The 18,801-nt window shown below is 40.0% G+C and overlaps 1 protein-coding gene across 21 annotated transcripts in view; it reads right to left on the minus strand.

The window, feature by feature from the left end:
- The window catches only part of LOC105465975 (potassium calcium-activated channel subfamily M alpha 1), a 763,404-nt gene that overhangs the window by 144,520 nt on the left and 600,083 nt on the right, over nucleotides 1-18,801 (minus strand). For 12 of the 21 annotated variants that reach the window (XM_011714686.3, XM_011714685.3, XM_011714673.3 and 9 more), the window contains 2 exons: nucleotides 9,382-9,450; nucleotides 130-216 (listed from right to left, as the gene is read on the minus strand). In XM_011714686.3, the coding sequence (XP_011712988.2) occupies nucleotides 130-216; nucleotides 9,382-9,450 (156 nt within the window). Of the gene's footprint in view, nucleotides 1-129; nucleotides 217-6,960; nucleotides 6,973-9,381; nucleotides 9,451-18,801 lie in introns of all 21 variants that reach the window. The other 9 variants (XM_011714683.3, XM_011714677.3, XM_011714675.3 and 6 more) reach the window with 1 other exon arrangement.

An 18,801-nucleotide genomic window follows, 5' to 3' on the forward strand; every position in this document is an offset into this window, starting at 1 on the left:
TTTTCTTACACCAATTGATGGCCATAGATATGTTAAGGAGTTTTGGGGTTATGGAAGCCTGCCTACTTCCGTGGGTCAAGGTGTCTATGGCTGGGCCAGAAAGAAAGCCAGTTGAAAATAAACTCTTACCTTTTAACTTCTTTGGCATCACTTGCGATGAAAAATCCTAAAGTACCTTCTTGGATCTTAAGATGGTTTCCAGGATTAATTAATATACTGCTCAGTGAACAAAAACAAACAGAGAAGATACATTTGTGAGGTCATGTTCTGAATAAAACCTCGAGGGCTACACCATACTGTTGTGTTTATAGGGGGCCCACTAGTCTAGAGCTTTCCCCAAAGATTTTGTCCAGAGCCCAATGCCCACTGCCCCATACATTTAGTTGGATAATGCCATCATTAAGCACTACTGCTTACTTCCCAGGTTGGCATGCTCCCAGTTGAGGAAATCAAAGCAAATCAAAGTTTTAGGGCCTGGGTTTATATAATGGGGCAGTCTAGCTGCCATCATGGGCATATGATTTGAAGCAAAGTCCATCAGAATACATTCCTTTTGAAACTGCTATTGGTGGTCAACACAGAAGCATTATTGGCCTGATGAAACTATTGCTACAACAATTTTCCATTAAATGACAGAGCATTAATGGGACCCCTATATGTATACATAAACATACATGTACACACACCACATATTACCACGGGGAATGGTACAAGACACCTGTAACCAATGCAGAAGGAAACTGAACGTCTTCATGACATTGATAAGGACATGGAAATTGATTCTATGTACAGCCTTTATAGGAAGAATTGGATTTACCCAAACAGTTTTTTTTTTAAGTTAGCAGTTGGATATACTTAACGATTCCAGTCTGCTGTTTATAAAAACTTACAGGGTGTTTGAATAAGATGTGTGTCTAGCATGTCCTAATTGAGGCAAATTGAGAAAACAAATGCAAACCACCCCTTAAAAAAACTTGCCCTGCAGAGAAGTGGGAACCTAAATATACATTGTCCTATTTCAAAGTGGAGTAAATAGATTAGCTGGCCAAGATGTGTTTGGACTGACAGAAGAGATAAATGTATCCTAACCTAATAAATGGATGAAACAAACAAGTTTAATTTTCTGCAGATCAAAAGCAGAATACAAGATTGTCTGATGCACAGACTGAGAAGAGACTTCAGGCTTAATGGATACTGAATTTAGGGACTCCGAATGAAGCAACAGAAACAGCAGAGGTACTCCTTGTTCTGAAAAGATGTTGCTTAATAAGGTAATAATAGATATTTGGAATCAGTCTAAAGGAAGTTCTCAGGTGCCCCAAACAATCAAAATATAGAGGATGGTAATTAACACATAATCTTTTTTTCTACTGGTAAACCATTTCAGAAAAGTGTTGTGGTCAGTGAAGTGATATGTCTGTAGTCATACAGGAAGGACACAGGTGAACCTTTGTTCACCTGGTTGGGAGACCTCTGAGCAGACCATTATTGCAAAATAATTGTCTGTGGTCACAAGAACATCTACCATTACTTATAACAAGACCTGACAGGAGGAAACTGTACTTGTGTCATGGCTATCATTAACACTCAATAATATCAAAAGGCTATGAAGATTTAACTGTTCAGCCCTACAACCACAGGCAGCAATGAGATTCCTCCCAAATCAGAGAGCAGCAGTCCACACTAATAGCACGGCCTGCACTGAGCAGCGGCTCTCCATAAGCACCTCCTAATGACCCCTCCGCCAACTCTTCACATGGGTATAATGAGCCCTCTGACTTCATGCAATCACGAGGGCGAAGTGTCAGAGCTCATACAGTTTAGATGAATTTATCTTTCAAAGCCAATTCAGTATGATGTTTTAGAAGGGCAGGATTCTAAATTTCGCACATTTTTTTTTTTTACCTCCTTTCCTGCAAGGCAGTTTTTACATGCCTTGGCTCTGCAATCAGAATTTGGGTCCAAATTCCAACGCTACCCCTTAATAGCTGTTTGACTTTGGGCCAGTTACTAAATCTCCCTAGAACTCAACTTTTTTAACCTACAAGAGGTGGATAATGGTAATAATAGTCTTTAGAGAATTAAGTGAGATGATGTATAGAAGGCTCAATGCATGTGAGTTATTGTTCCTTTTCTTAATTCTTGTAAAGAAAAGCCAAAGTGTATTTCATTTTCAACAAAGTTATCAGAGATTTTCTCTAGCTGACCCCATGGAATATAATACAGGCTTCTTATCAAAATGCCTTGCCCATTAATGAGATTAAATTATAGGGTAAAGAACTGTACACTACAGAATAATGTATAAGGACTTACACAAAATATTCCATGCACTTCTGGAGCCTAAAGGAGCTAGTTCCTTAGAGTTATAAAAGCCTACATTTTGACATTATTCATATAAAAAATGCAAGAAAAAATTCTGAATGGAAAAAAAAATCCTATCATGATTTGAACAACAGAATTCAAAAGGAAAAATCTGACCCACATCAAAGTCTTGGTGACATATATGAACCAAATAAGCATCACATAGAATGCTGTTTCCTTTTTTCATATTATGTGTTTCATTATTCTTTATCAACAATGAACAATAATTAGCCTACAGTGAACATTTAGAATTGGCATTGTAGAGAGTGCAGGTTGAGATAATTTATTATAGCCTTTGAGTTTGCTTTAGTCCAGTTAGTGCAGTGGAGAAGAAAGATTTGGGGCTCTGATGTAAAGAACATTTGTGTTTCAGGTTTGCTGCTGATGTTGGTTAAGGGTTCAGGCACATGACTCAGGTCTCACCTCTTTGGGTCCTGGCTTTATAAACGCAGGTAAGCCTCACACTTCTTGTCTATAAAATGGGTGAATAATCCCTAGCTTACAATGTCTCTAAGAGAGTTAAAGAATGTACTATGTGCAACATGACTGACACAAAGAAGGTCTTAAATTCATAGTTGCTACTCTCAGTGAGTTAGGTGATTATAAAACTGAGAGGTAAATAAATGCTCACAGCACCATTACTCTCCACTTTGTCCTTGCTGCTAATAAATGACCCAGGAGGTGCCCTACTGTCATTGGAAGACTCTTCCACTGACTGCAAGGAAATCCAAAACATTTTATCCCTGCACAATATCTAGTGGTCAGCTAATTTAGACTGACTTTTGTCTGCATAGAGAAGTATCCTCTGTTCCTTAAATCTATGGCTGATTGTGTAAGGAACCAAAAGCATCTCTAATTGCCCCACAGGTCATGTGGATTCCAGGATGCCCTCTTATTCCCTGTGAACAGGGGTGAGGGGGGTTAAACCATCCCCATGTGAGATGTGAGGCAGAACCGTTTGCAGATACTCAGCTAAGGCTTAGGCAGCCTTCTGGGTGGGAATCTAAAGAATGGACCCAGCCCTTGAAACAATGAAAGAAAGAAATCTAGATACACAAAGATGCTCTTGGTGCTGAAGCACCAGGAACTACATTACTGGTTTTATATATATATATATATATATATACACTTATTTTAGACATTAAGTCTTCTATACACATTCCAAATCTAGAAAGTTTAAATAAAATGCGAATCCCCCTCTTCTTCAAAATATAAAAAGACAAGGATTTTGGATAGTAGTGACTTTCTCCCCCTTTTGCCTACTATCTTTAGAATTTGTTATTGACCTTCTAATAGGAATACATAAATTTTTCCAAGGATCTCTGATCTCTTTAGGAGAGTATCCAATGTTAAGTTTGTTTTGTTTTAATGACTGCCAACAGTCTCTCTCCCTGTGCACCACTCTAAATCAGTTCTCTGGCTCCAACTTTATGTAATTCACTAGTTTATCAGAGATAAACTTCAACATGTGTCATGTGAAGAATCATGAAAATCTCTAAGAGAAAAAGCCCATATATCCATTAACAGAATTCCAACAAGGACATCTTGGCAGAGGTGGACTTTCCCTCATTTCAAGGAATATATAAATTATCCTTTCTTCTTTGACCTTACTGGTTTCAACAGAAAACATCCAGTGACAGCTGGAAGCACAGGGCTAGTGTGGTCCCTTCTTCAAGGATACTTGCTGTCTCTGTTTCTTTTGCTCTCAGACTAGTTTTTAGTCTCAACTTATTGTGTGTTTACTCACCTCCTACATGGAGCAAATACGTATTTTCTGTAAGGAACCCACAGTTGAGTAGAAGGGTACAAAACATGATCACATTCTGTTTACCTTTGAGTTTTTTGGAGTAGCAGGCTTAGAGCATTGTATGCAACAGGCACATTTCAACTATTGGTTGAATGAATTAAAAAAATAAGTTTTTAAAACCTCAGTCCCAGAAGTTTTCCTTCTTCACAAATAAGTGGAAAGGAGGTCACAGTTTTCTTTCAAAGAACAAGCTACAATTCTCATCAGTCAGGCTGATTAAAGGAGTGACCACACCTCTGCTAGGGCTAGGGGATTGGCCAATGAACTAGCAATCTCTCAGAGGCATTAAGTATGAATATGTAAATATCCCAATATGTAAACAGTGTGCCCCTTGGGAAGTTGGAGCAATTGATTTCAACATTGAAAGCAAACCTTCAAAGAGAAATATGAGTTCCTACACATAAAACACATCTACATGCAATTGGCTAACGGAGCTCAGTCCCATGGGGAAATGTCTCTATCAGGTCCCTCCATGAGAACAGCACCATGTCTCAAGTTGTATCACACTTCATCGGGTATTTCTTGCTAAACACTGGGTCAAGTTGGAAGACTGCAGCTTGATGGAGGAAAGAAACGTATTCCTTTCTCCACCACTTGTGCATAACTGGGAGACATCTAGTTTTGTCTTCAATCATTGTAAACTTTACTTGTTTCCTGTTTCTGGAGACAGCCAATGATTGGTAATTCAACTGAAACAGATATTGTTTAAGGAAATGTCTATCCATTACAGGTAAATATGATAGATATATATTTCTCTCCTCTCCCTTTCATTTTTGGTAGGTGTAATGTACCATTCCTCAGGCAATTTAAAAAAAAATAGCATGACTCATATGAGAACATAGTTTGTACTTGATAACGTAGTAATTATATTTGTGTCTAGCAAGATAATGGGACTTCATTAACTAAAACAAGCAAATAAGAACCATCTAGGGTTTTCGTTCATGCTATGCCCAGATGAATCACGCCATTGAGAAGAGGCTTCTTTGATCACACAAGTTCATATACAATGACTCTCAGTTGGAACTTTGTTTGAACCAATTGTGTCCCCTCTCAGGGAGTATGACTGCATTTGTAGTTTATAGGCCATGTGCAGGCACAGTTTGGAGAAACCCCACATCTCAAATCTTATCACCTTTCTGGAACTTTTCATTTTTTCTGGGCTTTAAAATATGTGCTGCTGGAGTCCCACACAACTAGACACACGCACTTTTACTTTCGGATACCATTGGAGACACAGTTGTGTATTTCATGTGTCAATATACTTAAGCCCAGTTCACTCACACACAGACAGCATGATAAAGATTGCTCCCAGTTGGTCAGACTCAAATGACTGCCACTGTGGTCCACCAGAGATACTGGTGAGGACTTACTCAGCCTGCATCTATCTCGATAACTTTAGAAATGGCATTTTCAAATATATTTTGCATATACAAAAAATATTAGCCATATGGGATGGGGAAGAAAGAGGTGATCTAGAAAGGATAATGCTGGATATTTGGTTCTGGGAGCAAGCCAAATCATTTTCTGGTATACTTAGGACAAGTCATGCCTACATCACAACATGCCTTCACCACAAGAAAAAAGGACTCAAAGGCCAAAAGCCAACAGCAGAGGTGCAACCACTGTGGACCTTTAAGATGCAAAGTGTTGCAGTAACTTCTCGCAGTTGGATCATATCAATAATGCCAAACTGACAGGAAGCCACCTCTATACACATGTACTCCAAAAATCACAGAAGAATCAGATTTTGGAAAGAGATACAGACAAATACACACACACACACACAATTACAAACAAACACATGATAGTGATTACAATCACGGACAAAAGTAACTTGAAAAGATGAACAAGTAGGCATCTCAAGAGTATGTTTTCAACAATATTGTCTTAGAGAACACATTATTGAAAAGCTGTCCTGGAACTATTAACCCCAAAGTTTTTTTTTTAAATGCCCTTGATGATGATTTAGTCATGCTTCATGCAATGTAAAACAGCAGCAAAACAGGGTGAAATCACATGGTGAAATTGAGAAGCTTCGTATTAAGAAATATGCCCAAACACACTAGGAAAAAAAGAGCCACGAGTTTGTCTTAATAAACAGTACTAACTCTGTAAATCAAGTGTGATAATCTGGCAATTTAATAGCAGTGTTCTAAGTCTATACTGAGCACTGCCTGAGAAATAAAATATTCAAAATGTTATCACCAAAATAAATGTAAGGAAAAATCAAAGTGTAAGGGCTTGGTCTCTGCTTTGTGGATAAAAGGACATGAACTCTGCTCTACAGACAAGAAACTCAACACAGGGAGGAGGAGGTCACTGGGAATGTGGATGTGGTATGTAGACAAAATGGCGCCAGAGTCCAATGGACACCAAGACACATCAGGACAATACAGAAACAGACACAAAGGGCTGGAGAGAAGCATCCTCCTGTTCAACTTTCATAGTATTTGTTCCCATTATTGGTGCCATGACTGAAAACAGGAGTGTGCCTTTCCTTTTTTAGGTTTCCTGCAAAGAAGTTAGTGCGTCATCCAAAAGAACCAACAAATCAAACAGGAACAGAAATAGGCTACTTCCAATGTATGTACTTTAGTTGGAGAGGGGTGTATATATATGTATATATATACACACACATATATATAATATATATACACTAGACAAGGGAATGAGATTATATATACATATATATAATCTCTCTCTTCTTGAATTCTTGGCAAATGGTTAGTCCTGTGGTTAGGAGTGAAGATAGAGGGTGGAGGTTGGAAGAAAAGTTAACGAAGAGTGCATACCGCTTTCGGCTTCTGCAAAACGACAAGAAAAGAATTTAAAATCAAACAATTTGATAATAAATTGACTGACACCAAAAGGAAAGAAGGAATAAAACCTTTGTTTCAAATCACTTGAAGGATGCATGTGAAAACAAGGTTTTTCGGCAAAGCATGAAAACAGTATCATGGGGTGAAACCAACAACAAAGAAGGTAGTTAAACACAGGTTAAAGAAGGTGGGAAGGAGAAGCAGGTCCTTCGAATTTTCACACCCAGTCGGTTAGAAAATGTGAGAGGAAAAGAAGTGGGACATTTTAAATGAAGAAGAACATTAAAATTATTATCTCAGGGAAGATTTAAAAAAATGTTTATCTTTAACATGGATATTGTGTTTGATAAGTCCTGTGTTTTCTCAGAGGCATGATCCACATTCCCTCAAACACACCTTTTTCCACAAGAACCAATGTGCTTCCACACTGAGACCAAGCCACATTTGAGAATTAAAGCTGGTAACTGCGCAAAGAAAGCCCAAACAAAGCCAAACAAGTCCTTTTTGCCCTTTTCTGAAAAAAAAAAAATTAAAAAAATATATATATATACTAAAAATTATATCTATAAATATGGCTTTGTTGAAAACATCTCAGAATTGTGACTCAATTGAAGGGCCTATCCAAGAAAAGCTTCGTCTTCAGGGAGTGCTCTGAGTTAGTTTTCTTAGAAGAGTGACATTGAGTTCACGATGAACCATTAACAGCCTTTCGCTCTTTTTCTCTCCTTGGGACCAAAAGGCAATGAATGAGAGACAACTGCTCAAGGTTCAGGGTGCAATCTCTGCAGTCAGATTATTCCAGAATGGTAAAAACACTATTCAGCATCAACGTCACCCACATCACGACCTTTTTTTTTTTTGAAAGATGCACAAAAGTAAATAGAGAACATCGAGTTACACCAAGATTTGCTGACTTGGCAACACGGAGAATATCATTTGCAAAAATCCAGGATACACACAGTTCCCCTACACAGGTACAAGTGAATATTGGCAAAAACATGGGTAAACAGTAATCCCAGAAAATTCCACCTCATCTGCTGAACAACAAATAACCAGGACTCTCAGTTTTTGCAAACAATATTCTTCACTTTGCCAACATGAAAAAGAAAATATTTATCTACCTACATACTTGTTAACTGCTACAGCCATGTTCTACATATGGCCACCAAATCTACCATTTTTTCTTCCTTTTGGTTGATTTGGGTTTTCAAAATAGCTTAACATTTAATCAGATTGACTTTGTGAGCAATCTGATCTGGTAGTTAACGTAACAGAAAACATTGGATTGATCTGTTTACAATCCAGTATTTTCTTTTCTTCTGTTTTGCCTTGTCATAGACACAGACTGTACATTTGAAAGTCTGGCTATATTGGGTTATTCACCCAGATAAGGAAAACTCCTTAAATGATGATAAAAGGAAACTTCTAGTCTTCCCCTGTACTCTGCTCAGGTATTAAGGTATTTGTTGGAGGGATCAGTCTTCCCCTGCACTCTGCTCAGGTATTAAGGTATTTGTTGGAGGGATCTGCACTCTACATTTGGGCATCTGCAGGATCAAAAAAATGAACTATAAGGAATAGACTATGGGTGTCATTTCACAGAACAAAAGCTTGAGCATTTATCAATGAGCTCTCTTCCAAAACTATTGACAAGAATTGGGAAGCAAAAAAATCATCTCTATTTTATCTGTAAGGCATACAGTACTCCATCAGCAAAATTTCTTGTTAGCATGATGCTTCCCACCTCCAGCGTGAACTCATATATTGACTGGGATGTTATCTATTTCAACCAGACACAGTCCCTCATCAGTCTGATTTGCACACAATTAAGTGTAAAATAAATAAATAAAGAGAGCTCCTGCCTCTGAGCCCCACTCTCCTGGCTCATTTACATGAAGCTGATATTCTGCCACCTGGATTTTGGTTGCACCGGGAGAAGCACATATGGTACACAATAGGCTGCTTGTAATTTGGCTATCAAGAGAGCTGGTGTCTCCCCTCACAGCTCTACCCCAAGGCTGCTGTAAAGGAGGCCAGAGTCCACCTGCTTTTTTGCTCACAGCAGTAAAAAAGGGTTTTAAGGTCTGGTTTAACACTTAGAAGGTGAAAAGTCCAGGTCGGCATGATCAGCTGCAGATATTTTGTAGGACTCATCCCTCTTCCCTGGAGAAACACTCTCTGAATGCCCAGCAGGGCTTTGGATGCCAGGCTGGTCTGGCATAGAAGCTGCAGTGTCCGGGGGACCCTCGAAATGTGCTCTAGGGTCAGAGAGGTGTTACATCTGGTTCCATGCAGATAAATAATTCACAAGAAAGCAGAAGTAAACCGACCGTTCTCAGAATGCACTCTCACCACCAAAAGTGTCAGCCGGCCGCTGGGTCACCGCAAACTTACCGGCTCTCTCGGTTGGCAGACTTGTACTCAATGGCTATCATTAGGAGCTTGAGCTTCACAAAACACAGCCTGCAATGAGATGGAGAAGCCTCCCAATCAGTGCTTCTGAATGACCAGAGCCACATAACAAACACTATTACGATCTTTCAGTCTCCTAATGCAGTCATTATCGGAGGGGGATCCTCATTCCACCGGCACTGTGCCAAAGGGAGGGGTGCAAGCAACACCTCCCCATCTTCCTTGTTAAACCTGATTTCTTGCAAGTGATAAGGTGCTGGATGCTCAAAGTGCAAATTGCACTCAGGTCTGGCTGTCTAGACACAGAGCCCAAGCAGGGATTTGTGCCTGGGGATTTACACGGGGCCAGATTCATTAGTTACTCGGTCGGGTAGTAAAATGTTAACTACAGGGGGAGGGAAAGATTTGGACCAGCTGGACCTGTTATTTGGATTCCATTTCAGTCTTTTGTAAAAATGGCTCATATTGTTGTTCTGAACAGACCCCTGTGTGCTTGGAATGATGGTAATAATACTTGGCCTCTGTGTAGGTGCCCAGCACATGACGATGGCATCGTCACTCCTGGCTCCATCCAAGCTGTCTCACCTCATCTGCCTGGTGCTCTTGACTGCAGAGCAGACTGCTTTAAGGCTGGCTTGTTCCTGTTTCCATCCCTTCCCTTGTGCATCCCCCGCTCCCCATCCCTTCTTCTCTCTTCCCAACCCATCCTCCCAGGCCACATCAACTCTAATCTTCCAAGTAGTAGGTCTTCTCCAGTTTCTGCTACCCTGTGATTTTCTATTCTCAAAACTCTCCCAGCACCTTGTCTGTAACCAAATCACTGAGCCTTTAGTTAATTTTATACTGGCTATGGTCGCTCCCTATTGTTTCACGTGTCTGAACTTTGTCTCCTTAACCAGAGCAACTTCCTTAAGAGTCCTGAACTTGTTTGGAATTCTCCACAGTGCATAGTGAATAGACACACTGATACAGAGAAGCTAAACAAACAAATGGTTTCCATTTACTGGGTTTCAAATCTAAGAAAATAACAAAAGGTGCAGTAAAATGTTTATGCTTAAAGATGTTCAGAGTAAGTATTATTTATATAGAGTAGAAAAATAGAAAACAACCTAAATGTCCAATAATAAGGCAATAAAGTACGATGCAATATGGTATTAGCATTCTAAATGGCTTTTCACAGAATATTGCAAGATATAAGATCAACAAATAATATTATACAAAAAGACATGAACATGTAAATAGAACAAATATATAAAAAGACATGAACGTGTAAATGACACAATACAATTAGATGAAACTATACACTTACATACTTATGGAATAAAAGCTCACATAAACAAAATAATTATACATGATGTACGACAAGTTTCTACAATGAGCATTACCATTTTGAATAACAGAACATTGATTAACTGACAGATTGAACAATGAGTTGATGCTTATTTATTCAGCTCCAGCATTGTAAGGGGGATAAGGTACTGGGTCACAATGTGGGGAGGGCTTCCTGGTGGTTCAATTTAATCCCCTCAATATCCCTAAGAGAAAGCTATTACCCCAATTATTCAGACTTCTATTGATAGCTCCATTTTACACGTGATGAAACCAAGGATCAGAAAGTCCATGTAACTTGCCTAAGGTGTCTAGTTGATACCTGGCAGGATACACTACATCTCGATCTCCAGTGAAGCCTATTTTGTATTGGGAGAGACAGACAATAAGCAAATATACAAGTGAATAAATAATAAATTCCTAGATGATGACAAGTTCTATGTTGAAAATAAAATAACCTAAGAATATAAAGAGTAACTCACAAGAGGTATATCATCTGTGATGGTTCAGGAGGACCATTCTGAGGATGCAGGGAGCACAACAGCACGATGAGAAGATATGGGGAAAGAGCTTTCTAGGAAGCAGAAACAGCAAGCATAAAGGCCCTGAGGCAGCGAAGAGCTCTGGGTGTTTGAGGATCAGCAATAAATCCAGTAAGACTGCAGCTGAGTGAGCAAAGTCAAGTGTGACAGTGATTAGGTCAGGAAAAGAGGTGGGAACAAGATCATGAGGTCTTTGCTTTCCAGAGCAAGGAGTCTGCAGCTTATTATAAGTGGAATTGGGGGATTTTAGTTGGTTTAAAATAGAAAAGTGACATAATCAGATGTGCTGGATATGGGGATGTGTTGCTTTCAAGGAAAGTACTGCTGAAGGCTTCATGCTCTCCAGGGAGTGAGATCAATTGCTCATTCCTACATGTGAGGTTGTGGTCCCCAGCAGTGCCTTCAGCAGACAGTCAGATGTCAAAGGACCATTTCTATACCGGCATATCTGGGATCTTCTGTGATTTGCAGGTTTTCTGATTCCTGCCAGAAGATTCCAATGACCTGGGCTTTGTGCTGATTGGGCAGCTTGCTGAAACACCAACACACATATCCAACTACAGTTGGAAAATGCCTTCCTTAATTTATGTCCCAAAGAGCACTGCTAACGTGCACCCTTTATGGGACTGTTACTTCTGGAACTTAAATTGTTTTTAAAATATATATATAGCTTATGCAATGTTTATTGAACCACATTACCAAATTAAGTAACCACTTTCTAATGTAAATAGTAGTTAAATACCAAAACATCAGGGAGAAGGCTGATCTTAAACTTAGTATGGATCGTGCAAAGGTTAATTTGCTAATATCCTATGAGCAATGACCAGTCCAATTTGGGACTCTGGTAGTTCATGGGATCAAATATCTTCATTGCTTTTGTAAACCTAATCCCACTGGTAAGAAGGGAAGTAACAGTTCATAGTAATGGTGAATTATGTCTTCCTAGTTACTACAGTACCATTTACCAACTGGATATAAAAAGAAAAGAGTTTCCTACTACAAGAAAGTCCTAAAATCTATCTGGCCTTGTATTCATTCCTTAACCTTATACAGGGTGGTCCTGCAGATCTGAGTCCTCTTCCAGTTTTAAATCCATAATGTCAAAACATTCAAATCCATACCTAAGATGATTCTACAATGCCTTATAGAAGTCCCTTTTTAAGAAGTCCTTTGACCCAAAACAAGCTGTTGCCCACTGGCCAAAGGAAAGGAGAGGGATAGAATGATTTGAACAGAGAGAACATAGGCAAGCCGTGCCACAACACAGATTTTCAGATTCAAGCCCTTCAAGATTGGCCGATCCTGCCCTTCCTAGGCAGACGACAAACTGAGGTCCAAACAGAGGAGAGCAACTAGGTCAAGGTCAATTGACTTTTATGTAAAACGCCAAAAGTAGAAATCAAGTCTTTGATGCAATGTGCTGCACAGATGCTTCTCATCAGAAGAGAGGAAATGTAGTGGCAGTCACAAGCCCAACAGGCAGACACATTCTGTTTGGTAAGTACAGTGTTTTTTAAAAAACTGTAAATAGATGCCAACAAGTGAATTCACATAAAAACTGGCTTTTCAGCTTTCCTTGAAAAATCAGATATGGCTACATTGGCACCACATTCCACATGGTGAAAAGGGTGTGAAGCACTTATCCCTCTGGATGGGATGTTTATTCTCCAATGTGCCACAGTCCCCACCACTCTCTATTGTCTCAGATGGCCTCACTCTTCATTCTTTGTTGCTAACTGCCTGAAACTTACAGGTAGCTAAGTTTTTAATCCCTACTATAATACGTATCCTCTGGATATTGCAGAATACAAATCAAGTATAATAAACCATGATTTACACTGGAAGCAGAGCTATGGCTCCCTCTGTGAGTGTTCAAATCACACTTTTTTGTTAGATCCTGCCACAGAGAGTTGGCCAATGTCACAATCCTGGGCTTAAAGACTACATCCTGTTGTAGAGATGTAGCCTCTATTGGAGGTGTCCAGTGGGGAAGAGCAGAGCAAGCTGAGTGAACAGGGGAGCTGGTGTGGTAATGACTTGTTTACTTATCTCTTCCCTCTAGACTGAGTTTTTCCTGTACAGGATGCATGCTTTCCCTCACTAGCATTTTGCAAAGTTCAAAGTGTAAGCCTTCAGTAAAGGCTGGATAAATAAATGCATGTATGAATGGGGAGTAAACCTCATGAGTGGCTGGAGTGATGGAGAAAAGATAAAGTGGCAAACTAGGAAACTCTATGCAGAGAAAGCTTGGAAGTCAGTACAGAATCATGAAACAAGCTGCTTCTTAGCTTGTCTTATTTGTTAGAAGTGGACAGATGGGAAAGGAAGGATACAGAAGGAAATAAAAGTAGTGATATGCTCTGGGAATCTAATTTTTGCCTTCAGTCCACAATGCCAAGATGCAAGTCCAATTCTAAAATACAACAATTTGTCCTTGGGACCTTCTAGAGACCCTCTTATGCCCTTATGTACCCCTTACATTTTCAAGAACATATATACTTTCAGTCTACCCAGAACTGATGTTCTCTGGTTAAACATTTACTCGCATCACTCAGCACCATTTTTTGGTAAAGAAGAATGGGCATTAGCCGTCTAATCCTTATTCTAATTCTGCCTTTACTCAACTTACAGTGTTTCAACATTTACAGGATTGGTGTGAAATCAGGAAGCAGGGTGAGGTGAGGTAAGGGGAAAAAAGGAAGCAAGAAAGCCTTCACTATGTGATAAATGGGATAAAATCAGCCATAAGCTAGCAATAATTTAATTCTTGGTTTCTAAAATAAAATGCCCCAATATGTCCAATGCAGGAAGCTGTTGCTGGTTGCAAAAATAATTACAGGGGAATAGAAATGACTTCTTTCTTCAAGAAAAAATGCCACTTGTCACAAAAAGGTCTTAAGCCCGCAATCGGCAATAAAACTGTTGTAATAACAAGTTAGATTGCTTTCTTGATAATTATTAGGTAGAGGTCTACCAAATTTGACAACGACATTATACAAAGCCTTTTTTTTTTTTTTTTTTTTTTTTACTGCCAACATCATCTGTTAACTACAGTAGTTTCAACCCAGATGTTCCTGAACAAAAGCTCTTAAGAATTAGAGTCCAACTGTTTCTGCCTACCCAGAGGGAAATAAATTGTTCTTGCCATTAAATCAGCCCCCTTGACTGGAAAGATTACTTGCTGGTGTGAATTAAACATGGAAACCTGTCATAGAGTTTGCACCTTCAGGAAGAACATACAAAGAGGAGGTCTGGGGCTGTTGAAGAGGACTCACCCCACAAGTCAGATGAGGGAGGACGAAAGAAGCAACAGTCATCATTCCTCCTGAACCCAGCCCCACCTGAAGCACCAGCCCCTCTTCAGCTATCCAGAGGGCCCCTGGGAATGTCAGGTTGGCACAAGCAATTGAAGTAGATACGGATACAAACACTGCACGTTGGGAAACCAGGTCTTCTGGATCAACGGGTTGAAATGGAAAAGATTCACATTCAGGAGCTTTAATTTAAAATGACAGGTCCTAGAAATCAAAATATCTAGGTAAAGAAACTTTGAAACATCAGGATTTCTAAGACTCAGCACCAAGAAAATAGAAGTGATTTAAAATGTTCATGGAAATGTTAAGACTCTATTTCTCTATGAAGCTTTGATAGGAGTGGAGTGGGAAGGTTTCAGAATATCCCCACCCTCTCCCCCACTTTCTTATTCTCTTTCTCTCTCTCTTTCACACACACACACACACACACACACTCTCACAGACACACCATCTCCACTAGCACACCTAAGACTCTAGAGTTTAAAAATACATTACTTAATATAGACAATTAACTTTTGCCTAAAGTGTGAAGAAACTGCATTTTTAGAGAGCCTTGCTATTATTATTAATGAGAAACATAAAATGAAAGAAAAAACCGTGTGTTTGCTATGAGAACCCAATGTTGAGTCAAAGCCCAAGCATCCACCCCATTTCCAACAGGACTCCCTCCCCGACCCCTCTGTAGAGAATTCTGGACCCACTACTGCCTCAGTAGCCTGTTACTGAGGATTTCAATAGACTTTAGGGTCAACGGTTTATTCACTAGCTCATAGAAGGTCACCTCTTGGGTCTCTGTAGTAGAAATAACCACCAATACTGTATTCACATCTCTATTCATATAAGTTCAACCCTAATTACAGTACTCCCCAAACCAGTGGATGAATAGAGCCAGTTCTGTGAGGGGAAAATATTTTTTAAAAAATGAGATCTGCCAGGTGCAGTGGCTCATGCCTGTAATCCCAGCACTCTGGGAGGCCAAGGTGGGTGGAACGCCTGAGCTCAGGAGTTCGAGACTACCCAGGGCAACATGGTGAAACCTTATATCTACTAAAACTCCAAAAAAAATTAACCAGGTGTGGTGGTGCATGCCTCTAGTACCTTGGGACTAGAGGCTACTTGGGAGGCTGAGGCAGGAGAATCTCTTGAGCCCCAGAGGACAAGGTTGCAGTGAGCCAAGATCACGCTACTGCACTCCAGGTTGGGCTACAGAGTGAGACTCCGTCTCAAAAAAAAAAAAAAAAGAGAGAGAGAAAGAGAGAGCGAGATCTGAGTCTCTCCATAAATGCACTTAAAATGCTCATTTTTGCAGTCAGGCTAAAGAAATCTACCATATAACAATTGGGTCTGCCTGGTTTCTTTCTGCTCCATGTTCAAATTTGGATGTCTTTCTCTAAAAACTAATGATTTCACAGAACTCAAGTTAAACTAGCTACAGTTTTCATTGGGCAAGAGGCCCAGCTTTCTCCGGGCGGTCTTAAATTTTAAATTTCCCCAAGCTGCTGCTTTTTAAAGATCTGTCTGTGCAAAACAACATAGGTTGAGAGCATGATTTTCTGAATTTGGGAGGGGAACACTGAATGCAGGGAGTAGAGGAGGGAATAGAGAATCCCCCCTGCACTCTTAAACCAGCACAGTAGCATCCATACTAGCCCGTGGGCTTGGGGACAGAACTCCTGCCCTTCAGCACAGCTGGGGAAGATCTGATCGGAGTTCGCCAAGTTACCCAGGCATTAAATACTCCACATCAAATCTGAATTTTAACTGCTCCATCAGCTGCAGAGGGACAGAGAGAGACACACACCATATTTTAAATACATCTTTTGTCCTAATCCCCTCTGAGCTGTAAAACCAGATACAATTCAGCTTTTATATTTTGCAAATGATGAATGACCGACTCACAAGCTCACCGTGAAATTCAGAACCTAGAACGCAGTGTTCTTGAGGCAGCCCAACTGCTGAACCTGGGGTTTCCTGCAGTTCCTCCTTGTCCAGCCCCTCCCCTCCCCTCTGCCCTCCCTGGGGTAGGGGAGTGCACCCTCACTTTTGCAAGTGTGCATAAAAAAACACTGTTATCAGTTTCCAAAAAAAAAAATCACAAGTCAAAATAAATCTGATGCATCTCTTTCTCTCATCTAAAGAGGAAATCAATTTGCTCTAACTGGAAAATCTCGGAGACCTACGTGTTGAGAGAGTTCCCTATGGTACTATGTGGCGCAGCCTCCACTTAGAATATCCTCTTCCTTCTTTATCCCCCATCTGAATCAAAACTCCTGACAAGACACAGCTCAAATGTCATCTCTTCCAGGAAGCACCCCCATGTCCCCCCAGCCTACAGGGAGATGTCCCTATAACTCTCAGCATCTCTATCCCAGCTGTGTGCATCTACCAAAGCACTTATCAGTGGGTGCCTAGGTCTTCTGAGGATGGGTACCTTAGCCAGATGTTCCTTAGCCAGACCGTAAACTCTGGAGGCAGCCAACCCAGGCAAACTGAATATTTTACTTGGCATTTGTTGGCATTTGTAAGTACTGCTATTAATCTTTTCATGCACATATTTGATCAAATCTAGTAGGCAGTTTCCTCTAGAAGTGGCACCAAGCTTGGCACAATGATGCACATATCCCAATTCATTAAATATCTGGTTAATTGGTGACTAACTGATAAGAGAATTTCCTAAAGGTTAAAAGTAAATATAAATTGGATACACATATAGCTCGCAATGTGTTTCTTTCTTTCTAAGTGCTTCTATTATATTCAACGAGAAAGATAAATGGTAGAGGGAAAAGGAGAGGAGGGAGAGGGAGAAAAGACATTAACCAGTACTGACAGATAAGTCATAGCACTCCTATTTCAGAGAAGGAAATTGGGGTAAGCACCTGTAATGGTTAAATATTGTCAACTTGATTGAACTGAGGGATGCAAAGTATTGTTCCTGGGCATATCTGTGAAGGTGCTACCAAAGGAGATTAACATTGGAGTCTGTGGACTGGGAGAGGTAGATCCATCCTCACTCTGGACGGGCACCATTTAATCAGCTGCCAGCATGGCTAGGATAATGCAGGCAGAAGAATGTGGAAGAACTAGACTTGTGGAGTCTTCCAGCCTTCATCTTTCTCCTGTGCTGGATGCTTCCTGCCCTTGAACATCACACTCCAAGTTCTTCAGCTTTTGGACCCTTGGACTTACACCAGTGATTTGCCAGGGGCTCTTGGGCCTTCAGCCACAGACTGAAGGCTACACTGAGAATCTCTTGGCTTGAAATTTTCACAGAGATAGCTTTCGGGGTGGCAGGACCTTCTGACCCCACTGCCTCTTTTGTTCCCCTTCCTGTTCTCTTGGGAAACAACCTCAAATTTCACCCCTACATCCTGCTCCCATATCTTTTCATAGAATGAATCTCCTAGCTTCTGAGAAAACTCCAAGCTCTCCCAATCCCACCCTGCAAGGGAGCATTTTGCCAGCCCAGAGAAAAAGCACATTTATTTCTTTCCATGCTTTAAGATGTTATTGGCTGCATATTGTTTTAGTGCAGCGTATAATTACAGAAACTGCTCGGAAAATCTGTATATTTTATCTGTGCTTTATGATACTCAGAATATTCCCCAATTCTTTTTCTTCTCCGTGAACCAGCTTAAAATATATTTTGGCATCCTTTATGTCATTTTGAAATTGAATAGCCAATTCTTACTGTAATGAAAATACTTACGTGCCAGCCCAGTGATGTACAACACTACACTCTAATTACGGCTGTGCTTTAATTAACCTGAATTGAAGAGTGTTATCATTAAACTGCTGGTAACTTTGAGTTATGGCTTTTCTTTAATTTAAAGTAGAAAACACAGATAATTAAGCCTCCAGATAATCAAATGCTTGAGGAGAGCTTCAATGTTTTGGGATGTTCCTAAATCTCATTAAATGTCCTTCCTTTATTGATCATTTCTACCTCTGCTGTATCATTGTATTAAACGAATAAAAGCACTAAGTTGTACACATTCTCACTCACATCAGAAGTGGGATATATATATATATATATTTTGGGATATATATATCCCCCCAGAAGTGGGATATATATATATATATATATTCCAGAAGCTTTACTGAGCAAATACTAAATTATCTGACAACAATTTGTCTCCTCCTTGGGACATGTTCTAAATACTAAAATCAATCAAAGGGAATATTCACAGAGCCACTGGTGCCAGCTCTTGAGCTGGCTG

Source organism: Macaca nemestrina, chromosome 9 (genome assembly GCF_043159975.1).
Source record: "Macaca nemestrina isolate mMacNem1 chromosome 9, mMacNem.hap1, whole genome shotgun sequence".
Lineage (NCBI taxonomy): Eukaryota > Metazoa > Chordata > Mammalia > Primates > Cercopithecidae > Macaca > Macaca nemestrina.